This window comes from Serinus canaria, chromosome 12 (genome assembly GCF_022539315.1).
Source record: "Serinus canaria isolate serCan28SL12 chromosome 12, serCan2020, whole genome shotgun sequence".
NCBI classification, from domain to species: Eukaryota; Metazoa; Chordata; class Aves; order Passeriformes; family Fringillidae; genus Serinus; species Serinus canaria.
Genome location: NC_066326.1, coordinates 6,877,048 through 6,904,152, shown reverse-complemented (window position 1 = coordinate 6,904,152; position 27,105 = coordinate 6,877,048). Strand labels below are relative to the sequence as shown.

General features: G+C 44.6%; 1 protein-coding gene across 3 annotated transcripts in view; it reads left to right on the top strand.

The window, feature by feature from the left end:
• The first annotated feature begins 220 nt into the window (after positions 1-220).
• The window catches only part of SYNPR (synaptoporin), a 98,214-nt gene continuing 71,329 nt past the window's right edge, over positions 221-27,105 (top strand). Inside the window, exons 1-2 of one of the 3 annotated variants that reach the window (XM_030228131.2) lie at positions 221-329; positions 421-486. In XM_030228131.2, the coding sequence (XP_030083991.1) occupies positions 312-329; positions 421-486 (84 nt within the window). In that variant the 5' untranslated portion in view covers positions 221-311. Of the gene's footprint in view, positions 330-420; positions 487-3,394; positions 3,446-27,105 lie in introns of those variants that run through there. The other 2 variants (XM_050979440.1, XM_050979439.1) reach the window with 2 other exon arrangements.

Here is a 27,105-nt window from a genome sequence, read left to right as displayed (position 1 = left end):
CCTTCCTTCTCCTTCCTGCCAGGAATAAAAATTTAAAAAACAAAACAACAACAAAGGGAAAAATAACACTAATTCCCAGCAGGACCACGCCGCTATAAAAAGTGCGGGAGCGGCGGCGGCCGGGGCGGCCCGGCGGGGGCAGCGGGCGGGGGCCGGGGCCGGGGCGGCTCCGCGGGGCGGCGCGGGGGGCGCGGGCCCCGCCCGGCTGCTCCGCCCGGCCTGCGCGGGGGCAGCGCCGCGCATCCCGGCTGGCGGCGGGCGGGAGGCTCCGCTGGGCTCCGCTCGGCTCCGCTCCGCGGGGCTGCGGCGCCATGGAGGCGGTGGACCAGGTACGCGGAGCCCCGCGGGCGGGGGGCGGGCTGTGCGGCGCCGCGGGGAGCGCGGAGCGGGCGCGGTGCTGACCCCTCTCTCTGCCCGCAGCTCGCCTCCGCGGGCACTTTCCGCGTGGTGAAGGAGCCGCTGGCCTTCCTCAGGGTGCTCGAGTGGGTGAGTGCCGGGCTCGGAGGGGTTGCGGGGGGGTTGTCGCCAAAGTGCGCGCACGGCGGAACAGGTGGGAGCTGGGCCGGGCTGAGGGACAGGGACACGGGGCGAGGGGCCGGGGACTCGCGTCCTACAGCGCTGGGGCGAGCTGGGTTTCTGGGTGACCCCCCCCCCGCCCCCCAATCCGTGTGCTGGCTGGAAACGAATTAAAAAAAAAAAAACAAACACTGAGGAACATAAAATCCTCGTTATGCATTTAGCAAACTTGTCTCTGGGCCGAGCGGGGAAGGAGGCAGATAATTGGTGTGCGGAGCAATGTCACTGTGTGTTGCTCTGATGCTCATTCGTAGTGAAGTCTGCAGGTCAAATGACATCCATCGCCGGTAGGTCTGCGGGAGCAGAGAGCCTCTCTGAACGGAAAGTTCAGAACATGTCATGGAGGATTAATCACATTCCCCTAACGCCGACTGGCTGGGGAATTATGTAAGGCGTGTATTTTGGGGGGCGCATCCCCGTGCGGGTGTGTTTATCCACATGTTGGCACCTGCAACGTGCAGCCTGGACCAGGGTGCCTCTGAGGGGATGTTTTGGTGTGCTGGGGGCAGCTGCTCACCCCAGACTCTGTCCCTGTTCACCAGAAGCAGATCCTCTTCCCCGCTGAGCACCTTGAAGCATCAGGTCCTGTGGAGTTGGCTGATGGTGATGTGGTGGTGCCATGGCCTGGGACAGGGTGGCCCCAGAGTGGGGTCACCTGCACACAGCAGTGGATGGACAAGGTCCCTTGTGTTCCTTGCCCAGAGCTCTACAAACCCACCCAGCACTGCTGCTCCTGCCTCAAGGAGAATTCAGGACATCCAGGGGCTCAGCTCCAGGCGCTGGTTTGAGGGTGCTTCAGCCACTCTGCAGCACTCACTGCAGGGCAGAAGAAAGGAGAGCAAAGCTGTTCTATGGCAAATAGCTGCTGGGACCGTGGTCTTTTGGCTGTCTGCCTGATGAGGCTATGTCTGATGGAGCTTGGGAAGCGAGCCCTTCTGGGAAGGACTCTGGGCTGATGGGCATGGGCTGTGCCATCGAGAAAATTGTCCCCGCCCCAGCCAGTGTGTTGGCATCCTTGGGACAGCGAGTGGGAACTCTTCTCTTGGCACTTTCCTGGGTCTGTAACTTCTTCCAACAGCCAAATATAAAAGCTGCCTTTGTCCCGGTTGGAAGCCACAAGTAAAGCTCCTCTGGCTGCTGCAAGTGCACGTTGCCTGTGTGTGTACACACCACGCACACGCAGCTGTGTGTACACAGAGCTCCTGGCCTGAGTGGGCCAGCCCTTGGCAGTAAGGGAGTGTAGGAAAAGGGTGCAGAGTGTGGTAACATTTAAGATGATCTGAGAAATTACTTTCTCTCCATTTGACATGTATGTGTAAGTAGAATTAAGCACAGTTGAGTTTATGGTAATTCAGAGTGTGGAAATCCTTTTTTTTTTTTTTTTTAATATACTTGAAAGGCTTTTTGGATTTCCATCTCTATTCAAATAATCTTTTTCTCCCATCTTCCTTCTCTTCTCACCATGCCTCCAAACTGCTGTCCTCCTCTCTCTATGATTTCCAGTCCCAACTAATTGTCCACCTTTCCCTCACACTTCCTTTATCAGCCTAGCCATAATTTTAAACCTTTGAAGATCAAATGCTCCAGTCAATTCTGTGTCCTCCCTCTCCATGTCCCCCAGCAGCCTCACAGACCTTGTTGCACTTGATCAGAACAGTTAAATTACACCCCTTGGCACCTCCCACTTGAGTCCTAGATTGCATCTGCAAGGGAATAAAGTTCATAGCCCAGCTGGTGACGCAGCGATGCTGGGCGTTGGGTGGCTCTCGTGCCTGGGGAGAGGCTCTGTGGTGTTGCAGCACAGATGGCAGAGCTGGGGGAGTTCCTCAGAAAGGCTGGTAGGGTGGAGGTGGTGCAGGCTGAAAATGTCCTCAGCTTGTCCATGCAGTCCAGCCTGGAATCCTCACTCTTGTTTTCTGGACATTTTGGGGTGGCTCACAGAGACTCTGGGGTGAGCACGTCCTTATTCCTGAACCTCTGCTGCTGAATTACTTGTGTTTGTGGGTGTACAGATTTGTGGGTCTGGAGGGAACTGAAGTGCTGTGGGTTTCTCAGATGTGAAACTGTAACTGTTGCAGAATTAATCTTTAGGTGTGCAGATTCCAGTTTACCTGTAATCTGGCTCAGACGTGGACTTCTGTCTTGAGGAGCAGGGACCTTATCTGACCTTCTCAAATTCCTATTTTGATGGTCACCTAACACCCAGAGAGAAGCTGCTGAGATAAGGCTGATTCTTCTGAATATTCATAGCACTGTAATATGTTTTCATTTGTATTTGCCATGTACACTGTAATCTTATTTTCAGACAAGAAATTGCATTTAGAAGCCATTGAGAAACAACATTGGCTCAGGCCTGGGGAAGGTTAAGAGAAAGAAAAGAAACCAAGAAATCAACTTGTAGCAATTATGCAAGAGTTGCATTTTTTGAACTCTACCTTGGCCATAAAGCGTGTGGATCACAAATCTGAACTTGGAAAAATGCACACAGCTGCACTGGGTGAGGCCTGGGTGTTTCCAGCTTTGAGTCAACTCGCGGCATGTGCTGGGGGCGGGGAAGAACTGTTTAAAAGCTGCATTTGTTCTTGCTCATCTTTAGTCCCTTGGCTGTTACTCCAGAGATCTTTGCATGAGAAGAATGTTCTTCTGAAGCTTATTTCTCAGATAATCCACTGTGGCACTACAACCAGTAGCAATGTCACAAACACTGTTAAAACTTCATTTGAAAAATAACTCTCTTAGACGTGCACCTGACAATAATGAATAAGGAAGGAAGAAAGAGAAGAAATACCTTCATTCATCTCCCCGGATTAATTTCAGTCCTGTGACTCTTTGGATGTGTTTAGACTGCTTTTATTGGGGTCTGCAAAAAGTGAGCAAAACAAGCAAATTTGTCACTTTTGGTCTATTTGCTTTGCACTTGCTGTCTCTCTGGAGCCCTAGAAGAGGAAATTAAGTGAAAAGCAAGGCAATGTGGTTGGTACAGGAGCTATCTGCTGTACTCAGGCTGTTACTGGCAAAAATATTTTTGTAAGGATGGGAACTTTGTATCCCTAGGGTGTTGGGGGGGCACGGGTGGTGGTGGGGTGTGTGGGTATGTATGTTTAATTACATTGTGAATTTCAACTAACAACTTTCCTTCTGCAAACCCAAAGCAACCTGATACTTGTTCAGTTTCCTGTAAAGTAACAAGATCTGCAGTGCCCTCCATAATGTCTTTCCCTGTGCTCCTCCATAAATAGCAGGGATGCAGAAACTCCATCGTTGTGCCAGTCAGGAGATGCTGTGATTGCCTTGATGGTTATCTATAGGTTGGTGTTTTAAAATACCAACCTATAGATAACCTTGCATTGAGCTCCCATCTCCACCAACTTGCAGCTGTGTCTGGGTTGCTATGGGCAGGGGGTATTTTTGGCACAAAGGCCAGGCTGCAACTTTGTGTAAGCCAGTGCAGCTTTTATCAGGGCACTTGTGAATCATTTATGTTGCAGGACAAATCTTATGGATACTATGGATTTTCTTAAAAGGACAGCTTGGAAGTGAATGTTAGGACGTTCAGTGAACTCAAATGTGTCTGAGCTGTTTTATTTCATGCCTTTATGCAAAGAAAAAATACACTGCAGGCCTTGCATGACTGCCTTTCATCACTGCTCATGAGCATCTCCATAGGATGTTCCAAAGAGTTCCAAAGCATTTGGGCAACAAATCTCTGGGGGGAATTGGATGAAGATTGTTTGAAAAATCTGTGTGTGGCGCACATGGACTGAGCTAACCTTGCTTTGCTTCCTTGCCTTCACGCTGTGATCACTTGACTGGTGAGCCAGGAGAAGGGCCAGGCTGTTGCCTGCCTGGCAAGAGTCAAGCTTGCTTTGATGGTATAGATTCTGAAAGGGTTAGCACCTCTTGCCTTGCACACAGATGCGTGTTCAGAAGGCAGAGGGAAGCTGAATCTTGAAAGACTGATAATAAGTCTTGTCTTTTGTCCTAGTGCTGATTGCTCATCTGGCCGTGGAGTGCTTTTGTTGGATTCTATTTGCATGCATACGAATGGGCATAAGTAGCTGCCTGCTTTCAAGTGTGCCCTAGAAAAGCCTAGATATCTTGAGATGCTGAAAATAAATGGGAAAGGAAGAAGGTAATGCTTGCATGAAGCATGTGTGATTGGTAGTTTGGTCTGTCTAGTGTATTCTGGGCCTGAAATGTTTTATGGTTGCTTGAGACTCTTCATCACATTTGCATAAATGTGTTTGGTTTTTGCTTAACCAGAAGGCTGCTGGCTACTCTGGTATGGGCAGATACTTAGTTGGTGGAGCAGGTTTATCTTGCTGAAGCTTAATGCTCCTCATGGATGCAGGGTGGAAGCGCTGAGTGTTTGATCTTCTCTACCCACAAATTAAAAGAAAAGCCTTAAAAAAAATTAATATTTCTTATTGCCTGGTGATTTTGCTTATATAATGCCAGGATCAGATGCTGCATTAGTGCTGGGCCCATCCGTGCATCTTGATGTGTAAGAAACACATACACATGTTAAAAATGTATTGTTAAGTCTTTTGATGTCTACCTAGGGATGCAAGTACTTAGCTGTTCTTGTTAACTGGGTCCCAGTTGCTGCCTCAATGGTCTTGTATATGTAGTGTCAGGTCAGTAAAACATGTGCCACTAAATCAAAAAATGTAAATCCATTTCTATGGTATTTTAATATTAGAAAGGTAATTACCGTGTAACTAACCCTTCTCTGTAAGCTGTCATTAATTGGATGATTTCTTATAGGCAGCTTAGCATAATGCATGCAAAATACACTGCAGCTCTGGGCAGGCAAAAATTGCCACCATGAACCAACAAGATGTGAACATCCAGGAGACCTGAGCCCTGGGAACAGGCTTCATTTGTCCTTGGCTTTGGGCCTCCAACTTCTGAGCACTTATTGGGATAATCTGCAGGCAGGGAACTCTGTCAGACAAGTTATTTTTATTAGGAAGAGCCCAGGAAGTGGATTTTGCAGTTTGAGATCAGGTGTGCAATAGGAAGGATCTGAGAAGTTTTTGTAGTCTCACTGAAGGCAGATGTGGAAGCCATATGTCACTCTGCCAGTGAGACTGGCATGAAGGCAGCAGAAGCTCTAGCAGTGACTACATGGTGTTCTGCCTTGTGGTTTTAAAGTCTCAGCTACTGGGAGTCTCATGATTCTGAGACCTCTGGCTTTGATGAAAGATATGGTTTTAGATCAAGGCAGCAGAAAAAGATGGGAGCTCTAAAGACTGAAAACCCAGAACACAACTGAAAGAACAGGAAATATGCCTTGTGGTCCCATGTTTCATGCAGTCTGCAGAGAGCTGACTGCTTTGCTGTTCACATCCATCATTATCTGCATGCATATCTGGTTGGAAACTGAGAACTGTGCTTATCAGCAAGTTGCTGTTAAAATGGTACAAATGCTGATAGGGGGAAGAGAAAAGGTCAGCAGTGCCTGACCACATTGCAAATAAATGACATCTTTCATCTGGAAAATGCCTACCATTTTCCATTTTAGGACCATGTTGTGATCACAGAAGAGTTGGTTTTAAAAGGTCAGCTAATAGTTCATTTAAATCCTGATGTTTCTCAAGCAGCCCGGAGTGCGACCTGGTATAAATAATTATGTAGGATTAGCACATATGGTTGAGAGACAGGGCTCCAGGAGCAGAACTTTTTGGAGTTACATGCTCCTGCTGTGGAAGTTCCTGGGAGAAACTGGTAAAATCTCATGGCAAGCCATTTCAATGGCTGCTCTTATCCGAGTGTGGCTGTTTGAAGCATTAGGAATAGAAGATGAGAAAAGAGACTCATTAATGCTAAATTTGATTATATATGCAAACCAGGTTTCTATGAAAAGAAGAACAAAAATGATCTGACTTTCAAACTAGCAATAAGATGTGTGGAGATAGAGGGTTCTGCTATTAGACAAACACAGTTAAATCTCCTTGACAATTTTTATGAGGGCGATGTTTCAGTCATCACTCCTGAAAAATCAGCATCTGCATAATTGGAGCTCCGGGTAAAAGCCCTGCATGTTGACATCTCTGGATTCAGATGTTGCAGTTGGGAGAGGACAGGCTTGAAGATGTTTCTGATAAATGCTTTTTATCATTTGGATGCTCAAGTCTCTAATTTAACCTGCATTCATGGCACTGTGTGTGGTCCCAAGGGGCAGGAGATGTTGCTTGGTGAAGTTCTCTGCTCTGCTCCAGGGGAGAGGACCTTGTCCTGAGCAGGGGAAGAGGAGAGGCAGACAGCAGGTGACACTGGGCTCTGCACAGGGCTGGCTGTGCAAGACAAAGCTGCACCTCTGTAAGCCCAGCTTTCCCCTTGGGCCCTGAGTAAAAATGCTTCTTAGTATGGGCCTGGGGTGCAGTGTGGAAAACAGCACTTGGCTGGCTGGCTGTCCAGCCCAGCAGCTGCCAGAGAGGTCTTCATGGATTTTACTCCCGGGGGGTCTACAGAGTGCTGTTTAGAACATTATAGAAAGGATTATACAGTGTGGAGATGCTGTGTTTAAGGTGTTTGTTCAAAGTGGCATATGTGCTGCAAAGTGTGACATTGTTGCTAAGGTGACAGCTTGCTTGCTTTTTGGCAAAAGCAAAAGAATACTGAATATAGGCAAACTGTAAGCTTTTGCTTTAATTTGCACAGTTTTATTTTCTGGCCATGATGGAGACTTCTCAGGTTTGTGTTTGAAAGCATTGTTTTCCCATTCCAAATATTTCACTCAGCAAAAAAAGCTAATCATGCTTCCCATTCTTAAGGAAAATCCTAAATCACATAAAATGATGGGGATTCCAATTACTATAATTGTAGTTATTATTTATGTCATTGAAATGCTTTGATATAGAACATTTATTTAAGTAAGGAAGTATTCTCTAAGAATATTTTATATAAACAAAAGTACTAGGTGTTGTGTCATTAGCAGCCTATGGACACAGGCACATCCATGAGTACATGCTCCAGAATTTGGATGGGGCATTTGCACTCATTTGCAAGTGCTCAAATCCAAGCTGGAATGGATGGTGTGGAGAGAACTCCTGTGGGTCAGGCTCAGAGATTGGTTGTGGTGGGAGGGAGCAGAGTCTTGTGTTGCACAGCTTGGGTTCTGCCATGGTGAAGTATTTTCATAATGCTGCCAGGGGAGAAGGATCAGCAGAGGATTAGACTGGTGTGGCCCCTAAGGAGAGAGGGTTTTCCAGATGAGCAGCCATCTGTGGCATGAAGCAAATGTTATGGACCTCAGTGTTGAGAGCAAAGAAGAAAGGTCTCACAAGATGAATGTCAGCTTTGGCCCTTAAAGCAGAGGGGTAGGGGCATGACCCAGGAAAAAGGCTCAGGAAAGGCTGAAGTAATGTGCTCGTTGCCCTTTATTTTTTTACCTTTCCTTTTTTTCCCAATGTTCTAATGGATAGGTAATTGTGTTTCTCTGAGCAAGCTGTTCTGTCTGTGCCTTTTCCAGAATGCCTTAGCATCTGGGAGAAGGCTGTGTTAGAGGCAGAGCCTGTGGGAGCTGCTGAGTAAATACTGTGGGGAGAAGAAAGTGCTGCAGCCTGAGTCTTGGGATAAACACTGTGGGGAGCTCTGATGCTCCAGGTCCTGGATGACTGCTGGTGCAGATGTTCAGCCCAGTTTGGCAGGGTCATTGCTAGCCAGAAGTTGGTGAGGATGTTTTCAGTGATCAGACCATGACACAGGGGCTTTTGCTGGATTGGAGAAGCCACTTTGATAAGAAGACCCCATCCTAGTCACTAAAATGTGCAGGTGGGAGGTAGTGTTAAGGAAGCAGGAGAAAAACTGAAGCAGGAAGATTTCAATGAAGTTTTATCCATTTTCAGAGGAGAGGTGTGTACAATCCCAGACCTGCTGTCAGAAATAAATCTGATTTGACTCTTGCAAAAGTCCCAACCTGTCAACTTGATCTTTATTCTATGAGAAGTACCAGAGCCTGCTGTGAACAGTCTGACTGAATAGTCACTAGAAGTACTCAAAACTCTGAAGTATTGAGGGTGAAATTCTGCCCAGAAGATTTCAAAATGAAATGCTACCAAACATCAGCAAGATCATTGATACATCAGGAAGTAATTTATAGTAACAGCTCTACAGTAGGTCTTTGAATTTCAAAGAGAAGTTTATTGTGTTTGCCCTCAGTTTTCTTGTTTCCTGATGTTAATGCTCTGCCCTCCTGTGTAATTTCTCAGGTGATGCAAATCCAAAGTGTCTTTGGCTTGAAGTGATAAGCCCCAGCTCAAATCCTTTGTCATGTACGTGTTGGGTGCTTGTATTGGGGCCCCGTGTTTGACACTGCATCCGGCAATCTTCATATTAGGTGAAAAGTCTCTCTGACATCCCAAATAATATTAAAGAAGTACCAAAAGCTTTCTTTCTAGGTTCCCAAAATCCAAGGAGACATCTGGCTTCTTGGTTCAGCCTCCCTGAGGTATGGTCCATGGCTGCTTTAAGCATTCAGCCCAAAATACCCCAGGAAGCCAGGAAATATCTTACAGATATTGAACAAGCAAACTTGAGCATTGCTTCAACTGTTTTCAGAATAATCTTCTCCCTGGCTGTGTGCTGGAGGTATGCTTAAAGCAAAACCAAACAAGACAAGGCCCCCAGCTGCATGCAAATCTGAAACCACATCACAGTGTACCCCTGCTCTTCCCCACACAGAGGTCATGTTGCACACAAAACACCCCTTCTTTGCCTCAATTTTTTACCCCATTTCAAACAGCCTTTGTATGGAGGAAAGAGTGTCTTGAAGTGGTTGAACATGGCAAGGTCACACCTCCCTGTTGGGACTGTAAGGGGGAATGATGCTCTTGGGTATATCTTGTGCCCAGCCCAGGAGGCTTAGTTTTAATACTGCAAATTGGCTTATTACTGCAGAATATGTAAATAGCAATAATTATCCTTTGAAGCTGAGTTTCAATTTCTCTTAGTGTTTTTTAGGGGTTGTGCTTGAAAGCCAAAGCAAGCGTGGGATTCCCCCACCACCAAATCCAGCGGCTGATAAATCCGGCAGGGCTCTCCTGATTGCCGTCTCCAAGGGCAGTCAGCGTGCTGGAATGGAATTAGGACCCAGTTTGAAAGGAGATGCCTGCCAAAAAATTAAACAATGGATGCCTTCCTGTTTAGTTTTAACATTTTAATTAAATTCTTCACTGCTGTGTGCCTTTGATCTTGGTGAGCTGATGCACTTGGTGTGTGCTGTTGTGTCATAGCAGCATTTTGTTCTAATCTTTCACGCAGAAGCAAGGATGCATTTGAGGGTGGATAATAGTGCAAAAGCTGCTCACTGCCAAGTGGTGAGTGCATTGCAAGCTGCCTTTTCCAACTGGTGACCCACGGGCATGTGGACAGAGGGATTTCTCACAAGTATGGCTCAGTAGAGCTTCTCTCTAAACATATTCACTCCATTTTTTAATCTTCTCTAAGAGGTGCTACAAGAAGAGTTTCCTTGATGGAATTACTCATTGAGAGGGTTGATGCCAAGAATGAAGATTTTATTGTGAAAGGAATTTAATTTCAGGTGGAATAATTAATAAACTGATTCTTCAGTCAGAGAGCAGGAGCAATGCTGTATGTTGTACATTGGGCACATCCATCGATTAATCCCAGCCAAGTGCCCCATTTGGGAGCATTTGGCAGGCAGCTGGCTTTCCTTGCAGCCAGGCACAGAGCAGCAAGAAAGGTATTGGAAGGAGTTTCCTTGTGGATTATAGGCTGGGGCAGGTGATTAAGGATCATGTGGAGTATTTGTCCTTTGTGGTTTGGGTTGTACCTCAAATGTCAGGAAGAAACTGTTGTTGCTACATCAAAAGGAGTCATTGGTAGAGCTGCTTTGGGAAAAGAAATCTCATTTACTTGAGGGAAAAATAATTCTTAATCTCAATTTCCTTTGAAAACTGGCACTTTGGTGAGATCATGAATGGAGGAATATTTGTGACAGAAACTACAATATTTCAACATAAAATATTTCTGTAAAGATAGATGCTCTACAGAAATGGTAGTATTCTCCTCCTCTGCACACCTCGCTGAGCTGCCCCAGGCTCAGTCTTTCTGGAGGAGTCAGTGATGGGACCCTTTTGCCCATTGGAATGGTTTAGTCTGGCTGTGGCACCTGATTTCCAGAGCAGGCACAGGGTGAGGGGCCAACCCAGACTCACTGAAGGCACAGCAGTGGTGTTCCCACGGTAGATGTGACAAGCCCTTAGCCCTGGCACTTAGAAAAGTCAAGATTTTTTTGAGAGATGACAGCTCTTTTGGGAAAAGACAAGCGAGCCTAAAATGCCTAAAATGGTCCAAAATTGTCATCTGACGTGTAAGCTGGTGCTGTAGTCTATGCATATATTGTGTGCCTAGCCCTTTTTCTGGCCGACTGTGGAGTTTTTCAGAGCTGTGCAGGGGCAGCCCAGTCCACCCAGCAGAGCATCAGCATTCCTGAGCCCCCGTGTTTTGCTGCGTTGGCCGTGCGATCCTGGGGCTGCTGTGGCAGCCTGTCACTCGTGGCAGGCAGCTCTGTGAGAGGGCGCCTCTTCCAGCACAAAATCTGTGCCTGTCCAGATTGTGAGGCCCTGGCAGGCAGCAGGAGCTGGCTCCACGGTGGGCTGACATATGCAGGGGATGCTGGCTGTGCCACAGGGTATGAGCCTCCTGCCACTGCTGCTTCCCAGGCAGGGATGATGCCATGAAAATCAGCTCCTTGCCCGTGGTCCTCCACGGCCCAGCGGTGGTCCCCACTGCAGGGACCAAGTGCTGTCACTGTTTTTTTATTCCCTTCTCTTTTTTTCATCCTCTCCACCATGGCAGAATGACAGCAACAGGAGATGGAGATGGGGTTCGGGTCTCATGGCAGAACTGATCCAGCACAGCTTGTGTTGCTGAGAAATCAAATGGAAAAGCTCTTTCTGCCATGTAGCTCACCATGGCACAGTTCAGTCATTTCTAAAAATGGCTTTCCCTCTTCAAATTTATGTGCTCGTTAGTGCTGGCCACCCATGGGTGCAGCGTTGTTTGTTCGTGCAGCTGGAGGGGCTCTGACAGAGCTCATAAATGTTCATTGTGCAGCTCAGTCCCCCAAAAGTAGTGACTCAGCAGTGATCAGACATCTTTCATGGGACAAGCAGTTCCCAGCTATTCCCAAATTGCACTGAAACCCGTGTGTCACTGGGCTGCCAAGAGGCAGGGCTTGAGTACCCCACATCTGTATTGCTTCTGCACAGAGAGATTGCTAAGCATGTCCTGGGTTTTAGGACAAGAGTATTCTTGCTTCGTTTAAAAGAGAATTTATTTTTTTTTCTGGGGATTTTTACACTCCACCCCATGATGCGCTTTGGGATGCATTCAGCTTTCTCTTCTGAATAGGGCTCCAGATGATGGAAATAAATTATCATAAATTAGAATAGATTGCACTCTTCAGCATCTCTACATCTGTCATTATGTTTCTTTAACAGTTCAGTTTAACATTTATACACACTCTGACAGCAGCTACTGGTGTGTATGCTATAAATATTGGCTTGCAGAAGACATTAATGGAGTTTAGGTAAACGTTTGATGTCGCTGAGATTCTGTTCCATATGGTGGTATGCAGAAGAATCAGATTCTACATGCCACATATAGTGGTCACGTATTCCTATGGACTGGCCTCCTGGCATTGCAGCAGCTCACTACCCCACCAAGAAAGCACAGGTGCCTTCAAAGAGGAAGGTGAGATTCTTGCAGTCTATTCTGATTTTTACCACCTGTATTTATCTGTGATATTTAAAGCCAACATATAGCATGTAGAGATGGGAAGTGTTTATGAAAAAGAGACATCTCACAGAAGCAGCAATCAGGCAACAAGATGTGGGAATGCTCTGTTTTGAACGTGTCTAAAGAAAACCCATGGGATTTTCTGGCCCAGGTGCCATTTTATTGTCAGTAAATCAGTGGCAGGGTGAAAACTTTGTGCATTGGTTGGTCACAGTTGCTAAACCTGTAACTTTTTGCTCTACCTCTGATGCAACTATCACCAAAACTACATGGGGGGGAGCATGGCATGAGGGTTTGAGGAGTCTGGCTTGCATTCCTCTGACTTACAGGAGGACAAACAGCTGAGACCATCATGACAAGAGGCAGGAAGAAATATATTCTGGTTCCTCTAATGTTCCTTCTGCAGTTCAACAGAATTGGGTGTCTTCCATAGGTTTGGGGTTTGTGCTTTGCTGTCTTGGTAGTTTGTTGATGGTTTTTTCTGTTTGGTTTGTTGTTTTTTTGGTTTTTTGGTTTTTTTTATTTTGCTAATTGCAACACACTGATTAGTGTAGCCTGCTGATGTGGCTGTGTCCTCTGCAGTTTCTCTGATTTACCCCACTTTCAGACTAGAAGGAAGGTAAGAGGGCAGTTGGGGTAAAGCAGCCCAGGCCCTGCTCCTGATGTGGGGCCCTGTGAAACATCTGGCTCGTGCTGGCCCTGGGGCACATCTGCTGCAGAGAGCAGTGCCTGCTGTATTTGCCCCTGTGTAATGCAATGTAAGTAATGAAGCAACCATAGTGTACAAACTGACTCAAAGCAGGGCAATCTGAGGAGGAAGTGCTCTTCACACTGTAAATTGCTGAAGGTCTTTGTGATGCCAGTGAATTAAAAATCTGAGAAGAAAAAACCCTCCAGTGCTGTAAGTTCAAGATGAATCTTTTAAAAGCTGCTGGTGGGGAGGGGAAGAGATAACTTATCTGAATGGAAGTGTACTTAAACTCTGTATCTTGTACAGTTCTGTGTTGCTGCTAAGCAAACAGTTTGTTCCCTGTCACTTGGAGAGCTGGAGACATTTTTGTATCGACTGAATAGGTTTCTGTGTTGATGTTACCTCTTTTGATCTTAATCATTAGTCAGGTTTTCAGTCCTCTGCAGGTTATTCCTTTTAAAAGGAGTTGCTTCAGATGATTTGGTGATTCACTCTTGTTTATTCACACTGGCAGAGCAGCGGAGCCTGGTGTGCTCCTGTATCCTCTGAGTGTCTGCAGCCACCTTTCCCCTGACTGGGCAGAAACCCCTTTCTTACCTTTGAGTTTTCAGGTTTCATTGTTTTTCTGACTGCTTGTGTAGTTCTTCTGCCTCAACTTTCTTCTGCTTTTTTGCTGCTTGGAGGAAAAAAAAGTTTTGTGAAACCATTAGTAAAATCTTTCTGCCCAGAGCAAAAACTTGCCTGTGAATTTCCTTTGAATGCTTATTTGTGTCTGAGCTTGAGGCTGGCATTTAGGTCTCTTGAATGGGGTTTTAAAGGAACTAAACTGTACTTAAAGAAAGGCAGCATTTACATTGGCCTGATGCTAAAGACATTTTAGCCCAGCCAACACGATTTTATGGTGAGCCTTGGTCCAGCAAGGAACCCTTCAGCCTTCTCCAAGCTGAAAGAGAAGCTGGGGAGCAGTGTCAAAGCATTGAAACTCTTTTATCATTGTTTGTTGTGTTTGTTCTTTGCATCTTTTGATTCTTTGAGGACTGGACAATTTAGGTCTGCAGTCTGAGTGCAGCTAGGACAGGTGGGGGTTTCTCCATGATGCCCTAATATAAGCATGCAGAATTTGGGAAGGAATGTGCAGTGAGAGGAAATTCATGTAAACAATCTGCATTGGATTGCTTGTCATGAGGATATCTCTTTGAATTATGTATTTAATTAACTGCATTTAAAAAAAAATTAGCTCTCATCTAGACTGTAAAGATATTTTTGGCTGGAGAGGAGAGAAAGGAGCCCTTATTCTGGAGGACTTTTTCTGTTTGTTTTCAAATACACGTTGTGTTCTCATAGGAAAGAAGTCTGTACTTCTTTTTCATCAAACCTTTTAGCTGTCACATATGGCTGACATTCCTAAATTCTAAAGCTGTTTCTTTTAAGCTTTCTACCCCCATTGTAAACCTGGAGATGACCTACTCCCAGTTCCTGCTGTCACCTGTCCCTGGCTGAAAGGCCCTTTGGGGTAGGACGGGAGAAAAGTCACACTTTTTGCATTCCAGTCAGTGCTGGATCTCAGAGTTTAAAAATATCACAAGTGAAAAACATGGATGTGAGTCATACAGAAAGCACCCTTCATTTCTCAGGAAGTAAAAATATCAGAAAAACACATTCTTCAGATGTTTCCTCCTGTTGAGAGGTAGCCACATCTAAGATTTCTCTTTGAAGTGTTGAATCATAAACATTGGTTCCCTGCTGTCACAGTGACCACTGGGTACAGGAGAGCCTATTAAACATTAACAGCTCACACTGTGCCAGGGCTGCATCAGCCACGAGGGTCTGGGTGAGCTTTGCATGAAGAGCAAAGTGTGGAGAGGGCTGTGATGTCACTTCTGGGCCAAGATGCTCCAGTGCTCCATCCCAGTCTGCAGTAAATGCCCCACTTCTGGGAAGTTCTGTGCTCACTTTGGACCTAAACACTCATCCACATCTAACACATGTGGTGTCATATTCCAGGGCAGCAAATCTGCATTTTGGGGGAGTGATCTCTTTCTTTTTTGGTCATTGCCTGTGCCCCTCAGGGGCTGCCAGACTGTGGCTGTGTATCAGCTTGTTTTAGTGGTATTTGTGAAGCAAGCATGTTTTAAAATGCATATGCATTTCCCTCTGTTTTTACAAGATTAATATTTGAAAGGCTATTTAATACAAAAATGCCTAAAATTGTTTAAATCTGAGGCATGCTGGAGAGATCAGAGAACTCTTATCAGCTGAATTAGGAATGTTGAATTAGAAATGAGAAAATCCTTTCCAATTTAAGTGGCTTTTCTCAGAACTTTTTGCATGTTTAATATCTTCATTCATCCTTCTCATAACTGTGCCAATTTCAGCACTCCCTGAGTATCCGTGCAGATGTGCACAATGCACACTGTTCAGGCCCTGATCCATTCAGCCAAGCTTTACATCCCTGAAGACCACCAGGAAGCCCCCAAACCATTGGTCTAACATTTTCCTCCTGTGGATGCAAAGATTGAGTCCTTCATGGATAGTGTCATACTTGTATTTGAAAAACCTGCTTGTGCAGCTCTCTGAGAGATTGGAGAGATCATGAGTGCTCTTCAGTGTAGACACTTTACCATTATCTTCCAAGAATCTTAAAAAAAAAATTGAACTGGAAATAACATTTGAGTAATATTTTGTAAGAACGCTACCATGAGGCTCTTCAGGGGGAATTACAAGTATTGCTTTCTTTTTCTTCATAACTCTTGGAGAGGGTCAGCCTCTCCACAGTCTCCCTTGATAACAAACTGCTGAGAGCTCAGCAGAGCAATGTGTGTCCTGGTTGCACCAGATGGATCTCATTTGTGTTGCTGTTCATAGTCATGATAGGCAGCAAATGGAGTGCAGCCTGAGGCAGCACTTTGCTGCCTGAAGTTGATGCCTGATGAATTACAGAGATAAATAAGGCAAGAGTCCACCTTTGCTTTTCCCTTTGAGTGTGCATGTAAGTGTCAGGTGGCCCACGTTTGAGAAGGCAAAGTGAAATGAGCTTTCAAATACTTCCTTGAAGTTGTCTTAATGATTTCATTATAATGGTAAGAACAAAGCAGAAGAATCAATATGCCTAATTATTAGATCTAAATGCAAGAGAAATTAGTCAGTGAACTCTCCCTTCTCTGGGGAGGATTAATCTTCCTATGCTCTATTTCAAATGTCTTTCAGAAAAATGAAAGGCTTATCACCTAGGAAACACACAGTCCTAATCGCCCAGGTCTTGCTCTTGGATTTATAGATGGTGAGAGGACTCTTAGTTGGTCTTCTCAAGCACAAAATTAGGTTGTTTTGCTTGTGTTTAACCGTTGTAGTTGAGTTTTGTAGCTGGGTGATGTGAATGATGAGGCAACTGGGGCATGTGCCTTGTGTCACCCCAGCAGGCATGGCCAGCTCTGGGTGAGCTGTAGGGACCAGCCCAGCACCAGGCAGTGCCATGTGGAGGGGATGGGCTGGATCCCAGTGTGTGCTGCCAGTGAGGCAGTGCTAATTAGCTGAGGTTCTCAGGAATAAGTGCTGTGCTGATGAATCTGTAATACTTGCAGAGCTGTCCTGTTGCCTTTTTGATCGCTGTGTGAGACTCCAAAACAGGCAGTGTTTGGCTGTGGCCTGGTGGCACACAGCCACAAGATGATTGCAGGTGGTCCTGGCAGGACCTGATTCTTCACCCATGAATTAGTCCCTGGATTAAAATGGCAAAAATGTTTCCTGCATACAAGGTTTGGTATGGCAATAAATTCTGGTGCTATCTCCTTGCTGTGGTCTTGCACCAAGCCAATAGCATCTTGTGATACTTTCTACTAGGTTGATTATAAGAATTTCAAGCTGTGACACAGATGTAAGATGATTTCAGATGAAGTATTACATTAATAAATAAATCTTCAGTCTCTGCCCTCCGTAAGGTCTGATTTTCTTTAGATTTTGTCATTTGTAGTCATGTGTTGTGGTGGTGGAAATACAAGTCTGGAAGTACTAAGATGTGCTTCCCTAAAATAATTCCAGATTTTTGCATAGGCAGATCATGTCCAGGAATAGAAGGCTTGGGTTTATTCCTTGCCTGCACACCCAACTTAGTGTAAAGAAGACTTAGTAGCTGAAATATGAAGGCTAAATACAAGAAAAAAGGGCCATTTCTTTGCATAACGCTGGGGAAATCAGCCTTACAGTTGACACTGAGATGACAGCTTGCTGTAGGGAAAACTTCAGTCCATCATTATTTTGCCTATTTGGGTTGCTTAACTCATGGCAGTTTATTAATTAGTTTCTATTTTGCACTCTTCCTTAAAAGAAAAAGATTCCAACTCATTATGTATCACCCTTGTACCTTTCTTTCTTCTCAAATTACTCTGCATCATGGTCGGTTCCCATCTTCCCTGGCTGTTGAGTTGATTAACTGGGTGATGCTGACTGGAGGGCATGGGATGGGCCACGGATGCACCACCTGATTACGTGGTCATGGAAACCCCCGGAGGTAAGACCTCTGTTATCAAAATAAATTGGGATTTTCTGCCAACTAATGGTTGGCAAAGCTTGCCCTAATGCTAGATCCTGATGGATGATGTGCTGTGGAAGCCAATTAGCCTTTGCTGATAAGCAAGACTTTGATTAAGCTCTTCCAGGCTTCCTCATCACAAGAAACATGGACTACTCATTGAACATGCAAATGTATTTGCAGTGTGTAATTACAAAATTTTCTAAAGGAGCGACCTATTTTAAACAGAGCTTTTGTTTCACTCTTATTCCTTCGTTGCACTCACCAACTCAATCACACTGGCTAATTCAGCCAACATAATTGACTGGTTTTAGGAGTTAAAATATCCTGCTGTTGAATGTTTTATGCTTCAAATATCGATTATAATGAAGACCTCTGTGGTGGGTATGTAGCTCTGTGCAGCCACTCTGAAAGACTTGTCCTTTGCAGTGAGCCTTTGGGATGCAGAGGGGATCTGCAGCCCCAGCCAATTTAAAAGTGATCTTGTCCCAATAATGCTGAGAACAAACTCTTTCTGTAGCCATAGGCTGCTGAATGTGCAGCTCGTTGCATTCGATGGGAATTCAGTTATTGATCCAATTAGCTCCTGACCTGTTTACAGGGTGATTGTTATAATTAAAATTGATTATGGCTGTGTATCGTGACTTTGATCTTTGATGCTGGGGATTTGGATATTATGGCCTGCCATTATGTAGATAATGGATTGTGAAGAGCATCAAGGAGTTCATGTATCTTCACACCCCTCAGGGACACATTTTCTGTGTTAGATTCTCATTTGTGGTGCTGGTGACTGACTGACAGTATCATGTTGCTTACCCAGGCATACATATTTTGTTAACTTTAGTCACTTTGTCTAAGAGACTGTGTGAGCTCCTGTACCTGCCTCTATCAACACCATGCTGCTTTATGGTGAAAAAAACCTAGGAAATGGACATTTTGTTTCAGGGTGTAATTCATAGTTGTAGTCCTCATCTGTACCAAGGGCATTCCTATAGCTGTCTGCATGCACCTCCTAGTTGTGGTGCCTTTAGTTTATTTCATGCCTAAGAACATGAAAATCAAAGTTGTATTCTGTTGTACACTGATGGATCAAAGCTTGGCATAGTTACCATTTTCTAATAGAAATGCCTTCACAAATTCTCCAGTCAGAGCAGTAGAAACACAGAGAAATGGGCAGTGCAATGCCCCATCTGCTCTTTCCCTGTTGTACCTCTCATCTCCTGTGGTGTGGCTGTGGGGTCAGAGGGAAGGAACAGAGCAGGTTCCAGATGCACCATCTCCTGTGGTTTCTCCTCCAAACTCCCAGTGCTGCACTGACATCTGAGGCAGGGGTAGTGGTCTGTCAGGGCATGTCCCTCCTGTCACAGACCCTCTGAGATGTTTGGTTTTTAGGATGGAGAAAACCAAGGATGTGACTGCTGCTAAACCTGTGGTTTGATCCTGAGAGAGTCTGATCCTGCAGGAGTAATCTGTATGATGCAGGTTTTTGCCCCTTTTGCAGATTATGATTGATGACTTCACCTTATGATGCCTCAGCACTGGGGCTGGTGGATTGAAAAACTGCTGGATACAAAGAGCATGTTTGTTCTTCCCTTGTGAGGCTTTGCTCCCCCAGACTCTGCCCTCTAGCTAAACCAGCTTCCTCTGCTCATCACGTGGATATTCCCAGGATTTCACCTAATGACCAGAGAGCACACTTCCCACTCTAAAATCATGTGTCTATCCCCTTCCAAATTAGTAGTTTTTTAGATATCCCACTGGACATTTGGCCTAAAATAATCTGAACACTTCTACTGTTTTATGGTCATCACCAGCTTTCATGACAGGCTCTGGTGTGGCCACAGTCTGAACACACACCATTGCAGCCTTTATCAAAATTAAATTCCATCTGTGGTAAGAGTGTTGCAAGAGAAGGTTTCAGGACTGATGTTTGAATGTAAATATCTGAATTATAAATTAAATTCTGCAGCTATTTGGGTTCAAGAAGGATTTTTATCAAATCTTGAGGATTGTCATTCTTTCCCAGTCTATCAATAGTAACTGCAAGCTTGAGCATATGCTGCAAAAGACATTGAGGTGAAGTATTCACTTAGAGAGAGAAGACAAGTGCCTTTTTAATCTGAGGCAAATTAGCAGAGAAGGAGACAACTTCCAGCAAACTGTGGCTTCCGATCTACAAGCTGATAAAATCTGCATATTAGTCACAAGTTATTTTTCCAGAATTCTAGTTCATTCTGTTTTCTGAATTAAAGATGCTGAAATTCCCTTTCATTAAAGATGCTGAAATTCCCTTTCAGTCTTTCAGTCTGTTTCATAACTAGTAGGGGAGGGGAGAAAACAAAAACTAGTGAGGAGGGCAGAAAACAAAATCATCATCACCACCATCAGGTTGTGAATTGGCTGGGGTTTTTGGGGAGTAAGTCTAGAGGAGGAATGCAATCTTTATTGTGACCATGTTCTGTAAAAATTGGATTTTTCTCAAAGAGAAGGTGTTACTTTTTGCCAAAAATCTGTTGGATTACTAAGTCCAAACCCTTCCAGTTACTACATTGCATGGGTTTGGGGCTCAGCATCCCAGCACATCCTGTAGTAGCACACTGGACTTTTTAAAATCTGAGGTAGGTGTGCACATTGTGTGCAAGTGTGAAAGCACAGAGCCATTCTGAATCTTTGCAGTGGTGGATGTGTGTCTGTCCAGGGCTTGCTCCATACTGAATTAATTGCTGTGAGGATTAATGGTGCTTCACTGATTTCAGTTGCCTGTCAAGGGCTTTAAGTGCCATGAGCTTTTCCTAATTGCAGGAGACATCCCTGGCTGGGTGAAGGGGTACTTCATCCCTTGCCTCATTTTGCAGCAGTGAAAACAAGGGCTTGGGGGAGGAAATGGTTCCATATCAGAAAAGATGTCCCTTTTTTGTGTAGCAGTTATCAGAGAATCACCTTTTCTGCCAGAGGTAGCAAACACTGGCTACGGCATGGGCATTGCTGCTTAGCATAATTCATAAGAGTATTTTGGCTGCAAAGCTTGGCTTTATACAGCTTTGTAGCATTACAGTGACTGAGGACATCTCTTGAGCTTCACTTCAGTCACAGAAGGTGTTTTCTGCGCTGTTTTGGCATGTGCTAGTTTGTGTAAGAGTTGCTGAGCCTGAGTTTCTGCCCCATCATGACCTCTGGAAGTGTATTGCTGTTCTCAGGGTTGCCCGTAGAGCAGCTGGCACAATCAGAGCAAGTGCCATAAAACGAGTTGACTCTCATGGTTTTTAATGCTCCTCTAGTTTGGTGCCACCTTTGGTTAGTATATGTAAATTTGTGATTGGTTTTTACCATGTTTGTATCCTAAATTGAAATTGTATTCACTTCTGTAGCATGAAAGGATGCACAATGGGGAGGGTGCATCAGAGGTTATCAGAGAACAAATACAGGATTTGCAGACTGGGAATATTGACCTACAAGCAGAAGACAGCAAAGGCCAGTTTAATATGTACAGCCAATGGTTCCACTTTAATTTGGTTGGTTTGTGCCAGAATACTGTTCTGCTCTTTTATGCATTATTTTTCCAGTCAAGAAATCATCTGCACTTGTGCTTTTCACTGTGTCTCTTTTTCCACACCTCTCTTGTCCCATTTTAACTGCCCTCAGCATGATCATTGCCTAGAGATGTACATGCTTTGGTCCATCATTCATGAGGAGGATTTTTTTTGGTTGAAATAAGTCTTCCCAGAAGGGCTAACATAGAATATTTTATTCTTCCAATTCACTCTGATTGCTGTAAGAGTTGAAGTGAATCTGCACATTTAGATACAGCAAAGACTGTTTTTATCTCTGATGAAACACTAAAATGCCATTAAAGCAGAATGTTTGCAGTAATTTTCTGCGTATATGTGCATAAAGGCCATAAGGAGAAGTGGACCTTATCGATTTGATGGCACTCATTATCCTAGAGCTATTTTTTCACAGGGTCCTTCTACCATAATTCTAGACTATTTTTCTCTTAAAATTTGCTCTGACATGTTTGTGTTTTGGAGGAATTTTCCCTCCAGAAGATGAAACACCATCCTGTCATCTAACTTATTTCTTTGGTTTTTTACTTGTGGCAAATTCATGGAAGTTAAATGCTGAATTCATGGTGAGCTCAGAGGAATGCATGATTGCATTAACCCTTATGCACTGTTGTATACTGAAGATGTCCTCTGTTTATTTTCTGTTCAGGCAAACGAATTGATTAAGCCATGCAAGATTTTACATCCCCAGTGACTTGTCATTAATAAAGAGAAAGTTTTCTAACATCTACGTGGTTGTGGGGTTTTTTATTTATTATTATTATTTTCAGTATGATCTTCATGTTGGTTTTGTCTGTTGGTAGGTGGAGCAAGTAATGACGTTCTGCTGGGTTAAAACATTCTCTAACACTGCTGAGGTATAAATTGTGACTGTTGTTGCACGGAGTATAGAGGCAATGGGTGAGTTCCATGTTCCCAAGATTCTGCTTTTCTAGAAAACCAATATATATGTAAACATCTCATGGCTGAAGGAGAATTTCAGGAAAAAACCATGTAAAAACATGTTCTACAGAAGCACCCATGCTGGAGGAGTTGGCCTAAACCAACAGGCTCAGCCAACACCTCGGGGTCTGCACCCACAAAATCCACGTGGAAATCTTGCTGGGCCAGGTACCAGTTCTCTCTGAGTCATTCCTACTAGGTGGCATCACCATGGTCATGACCCATCTCCCTGACTTTGCAGCAAATCTGCCATTGGCAGGGGATAGGAGTTTATTTTTCTCTGTTTCTGTGGTAAGAGATTTACAGTCATGGCTCTGGATGCATCCAAGGCAGAGAATGAGGGATGAGTGTGTGTGCCCAGCATGGAGCTGGGCTGGTACCCATCACCTGGGCAGGATACATGCTGCTTTTTGGAGCAGTTGCAGCTGAGATACTGCTGTGCTGGAGCATTTTGATCTCTGGAAAAGATTTGGTTGCCATTCAGTTGGATTTCCTACAAAAACAATTCCCGAAGCATTTTGCATAATGGGAGAAGCTTAAGGCATGGTTCACAGGGAAGCATCTCCTCTGGAACTGAGCAAGGGAGGTGAGACAGCCTGATTTGGGGGTGATTTTGGCATGTGCCCTTCCCCTGCATCTCCTGGAGTCAGGGAGGCTTGGGTGCTGGGATACAGGGAAGCCTGCAGGAAACCTTCCCTGTAAGCTAGCTAATTACTGTGCCCATTTAAAAAATTAATCCAAATATTCTTCATTTAAATTTATCTTACATCTCACATGCTTAAAACTTTTCTACCTGAAATGTGCAATGCAGAACCATTCTGCAGGGATCTCTAGCTTAAAAAAAAACAAAAAAAAAAAAAAAACCAAACCAAAAAGGGTATTGCCATGGACACAATAATTTTTATTTTGTAAAATCAGAGACTGTGATTGGACTCTGTGTCCCCCAGGAACTTGTTTAGAGCAGATATACTCTCTAAAGATTTAATGACCAGAAGCATTTTCCTCTTGTTTCACAATTACTTTTTTTTTTTTTAAGTGAATACTCATAAAATATGGGCAAAATGTAAAGCTGAAAGGAAGAGGAGCCAGGAATACTAAAGAGAGAGAGAGAGAGAGAGAGTGCTTGCTTGAAAGTGTTGGCCAAGCAGCTGTTCATGCCTCCTATTTAGCATGAATGGAAGACATAGCCCTGATTAAAAATGGTAGGTAGCAGCTGCACAGCCTGGGCTAAGGATTACCAGATGGTTAACTCTGATTGACTTGTCTCCATGGAGCTCAGTGGGGAGGGAGGAATGGAATATCTGAAATGTGATGAACATGCTAGGTACACAATTTTTTTATAATGAATGTGCCAGATTTGTTTACATGCTTCTTGAATAAAATATGGCTGCTAGTTTGACTTAAGACAGACATCTTTAGTACATGCTATGTTGCAAAACCTTGCTCTTTTGATTGTAGGTGTGATGATTCCCCCTCATCTCTCCCCCCCACACCCCGGTGCTGTGATACAGCATAAAATAATTGGTTGACAGAATGTTGATTCTGCAGCACGGGGAGGATTTGCACAGATGGGAGTCAAAATATGTCTCCTTGCCTTATGCTAATACCACCACAAAGGTTAGGGAGAAGTTCAGAACTGAATGTGGAATCCTTGTGCTGCTTTAGCTGTTGCAAAGTGTTTAAAGTCAGTACCTGGAGGAAGAAGATCTGGATCCAAATGCTCTGTGTGTCTGCTCCCTCTGTTTTACAGCAAAAAGGAACCAGCACTTGCTACATATTCATCATATTATGGTGCCTGTGTGGCTGCTTTCCCTTGACATGTGCCCATGGTGGCCAAAGTGGGATTTTTTTCCTACCCTGGAAAGGTTGTCACAGATCTCTAAAAATACTGTGGCAAGAGGATGATGCATCAACATGATTCCACACAGCATTTTCTTAAGGAGCTTGGTTTCTCACAAATGCCAAACAATTGTCCCTTCTTTAGAAACATGTTCTGCAGAGGCTGTAGCCATGTGCATGGTGGTGAATTCCTCATAAAACCTGGTTTTGGGCTGGTGGGAGAAAGTGGGAGTTTGGTCATTCGAGGGCCAGAACAGCTCACCCACCTCTTCTGGACAGTCCCTGGGAAGCAGCAGCCCCATGACTTGGTTTCCCTTCCTCTCCCTTTGATCTCAGCTCCTTTTGTTTGGGCAGCAGCTCTCCCAGTGTGTTTTTGGAGAAGCCCTGGAGCTGTGGCACCCTCAAGGCCATGGGTTTCATGGGCAAACTCCCTCACACTTCAGCCTTTAGTTTCTTGTGACTGCCCTGACTTGAACGGGAGGTGAAAAATTGCAGGTGACTAACAACAGAGGCTGGTAATTTGGAAAGTAATACTTTGGCATGTATTTAAGAAATAAAAAAATAGTAATAACAGTGAATAATTTAGAAATGCCAAGATAAATACCATGTTTGAGGGAATGTGTCGCCTCCAGCTGTGGGGAGTGGGAGACATTGATTGTGTGTTTCTTTATCCTCTGTGTTGAACATTTTTGCTTTGTGTTTGCATTACTTTTTAAAAGCAAAGTACAAATATGTCAAAAAGATGGAGCTGTCGGTTGTGCCAAGTCATTTCCTCACGTTTGAGTATGAATGGAATTGTGATGCTGATTTTTCTTCATAAATGCTTTTTACCTAGAAAACATTACTTCTGAACCTGTGATACTTACTGCTTTATTATTGGTCTCACCTGAATGTTGTCACTGTATACAAACACAAATAAAGTGCTAGTTCAAGCTGCTGATATTGATAAGCTAATATGGGGGTTTTTATGTGGTTGATTTTTTTTTTTTTAAATTTTGGCAACATCAGAGCCTCCCTCCTTCTCCCCAAAATACAAAACCAAACCAAGATGCCATCTGATTTTTTGAAAGTGGCAGTCTTAAAAGCACTTGTTTAAGGTCTCATTATACTCAAACAATAGTGTCAAAGAGGGGAGGTTGGGCAGGCAATGGTGGCCACAACCTCTCCCTCTTTGTGGGATAAAATGTTTGGCTGTGGGTTTCCTGATCCTAGTGTGAGGAGCATCCTGGCTCCAGAGGCACCACGGTATTTCCTACATGTTTCAAGTGCAGAAGGAAAAGCTTATGAGGAAAACAAACCCATTTTTCCCAGCTGAGAATGAAGACTGTGAAGTTTGTGGTAGGTTTTGTAAGGGCTTTTGGTGTCCCTTTGGGAATTGAGCCATTTGGATGCTGGAATGTGGTGGACACCCACGCCTGGCTCTCTGGAGATAGCAGGGGGGCTGTCAGGTGTCTTTGCATTTCCTTTCTCCTGCTTGCTGCTAGAAGGCTGATTTCTGGGGGAAACTCATCTTCAGCATGGTCTGCTTCTCAGTGTACAACAAACTGGAAAAATCCTAAGTGTCATGGGCCAGGTAATAGATGAAGGTGATAAATCTGTTAGCAGCCATGCTGAAAAGGCTGAAATATTCTGCATTTGTGGAGGTTAAGCACTGTTTGTGAAAATACACATTTATGGTTGGGCCACACCTTGCAAAAACAGCAAAAGAGGTGGCCAAGGAGAACTGTCCTGCCTGGTGTTGGATTTTAAATTTTGTGATAGCAGGGAAAGGTACGGAAAAGTGCTGGTGTGATGAGAAACTGCTGAGAGAGAGAGACAAAAGAGGTTTTTCAGGTGTAATGGGCACACTTAAAAATAACTCTGCTGTTTAGATGCTTGAAGGGGAAAACAGCTGTTTGAGCTAATGAGACAACTTGTGGCTGCGGGCACCCTCAGAGAACTGCAGCCTTTGGGAGCAGAAAGCTGCTCTGCCAGCATGGAGGGGAGAAGAGAAGTAAAGGCAGTTTTGTGAGAAAAGGAGAGAATTGATGAGAGGTGCTGGTGTTGTGCTTCCTCAGTGAGTCCTCAGTGACCCTCGTGGTGCTTCCAGCCCTCTGAGAGCCAGGAGGACACAGGGGGATGGGATGGGATGGGATGGGATGGGATGGGATGGGATGGGATGGGATGGGATGGGATGGGATGGGATGGGATGGGATGGGATGGGGGATGGGATGGGATGGGATGGGATGGGATGGGATGGGATGGGATGGGATGGGATGGGATGGGATGGGATGGGATGGGATGGGATGGGGCCCTGATTGCCCCAGCTGGGCATTTCCTTGTGTGGCCACCACCATGTTCTCAGGGGGCTGTCTCAGAGTGTGTGCCATGGCAGGAGAAAAATCTGCCCTCTCCTCACACATGAGTGTAATTTCTGCCTCAGTGATGCTTGGCAGAGCTGTGTGTGAAACAGCCTTCACGTCTCACTGAAAAAAGGCAAGACTGCCAAAATTTTGTCTGTTTTGAGTCAGGAAGGAATGTTTAAATCTTGAAAGTCTGTTTGCCTTGAAAAAGATACCAACACCCCAAAACTCAGATCTGGTCAACTGAAGTACTTTGATTTTGATGTGTTACGCTGTCTTTCTCATATGTGTGTAAATTTTGTAACACAGTATTTTTCAAGCAAAACTGTTCATTTTGAAAACTCAGAGCAAGGATTTTGACAATGTAATAAATTTCTGTAGAGAACATGTCATCCTTCCTGTCTACAATTATGTGGGACAAATCAAAGCTTTAAGGGAACACACACATGCGCAATAATAGTTCTTTGACACTTTCCAGCTGCATCATTTAATACAATATTTCAATTTTAATAGAAAAGGAAAGGGCTAGTATAGACCAGTGTATTTTAAAAATCAATGGCAATTCCTCTTGAGCTCAGCAGCTGGTCTCTTGTTGGTGGGAGGGGAAGATGGACCTTCTGCTGTCCCAACAGCATTTGGGGGAATTCTCAGGAGCATCTCCCACCACTAACTCCACTGACAGGAGCCTTCAGAAGCATGTGGCTGATGTCACTGTCACAGTCCCAGTGGGACATGTGGCTTTTTCTGCTGAAGAGTGAAGAAATGTAGAGGCATTTGAGTGCAAAGACAAAACAGAGGAGGCAGCATCTCTGCAGCCTTGGCTCTGTACAGCCTCCTCATTGCAGTTGGAAGGGT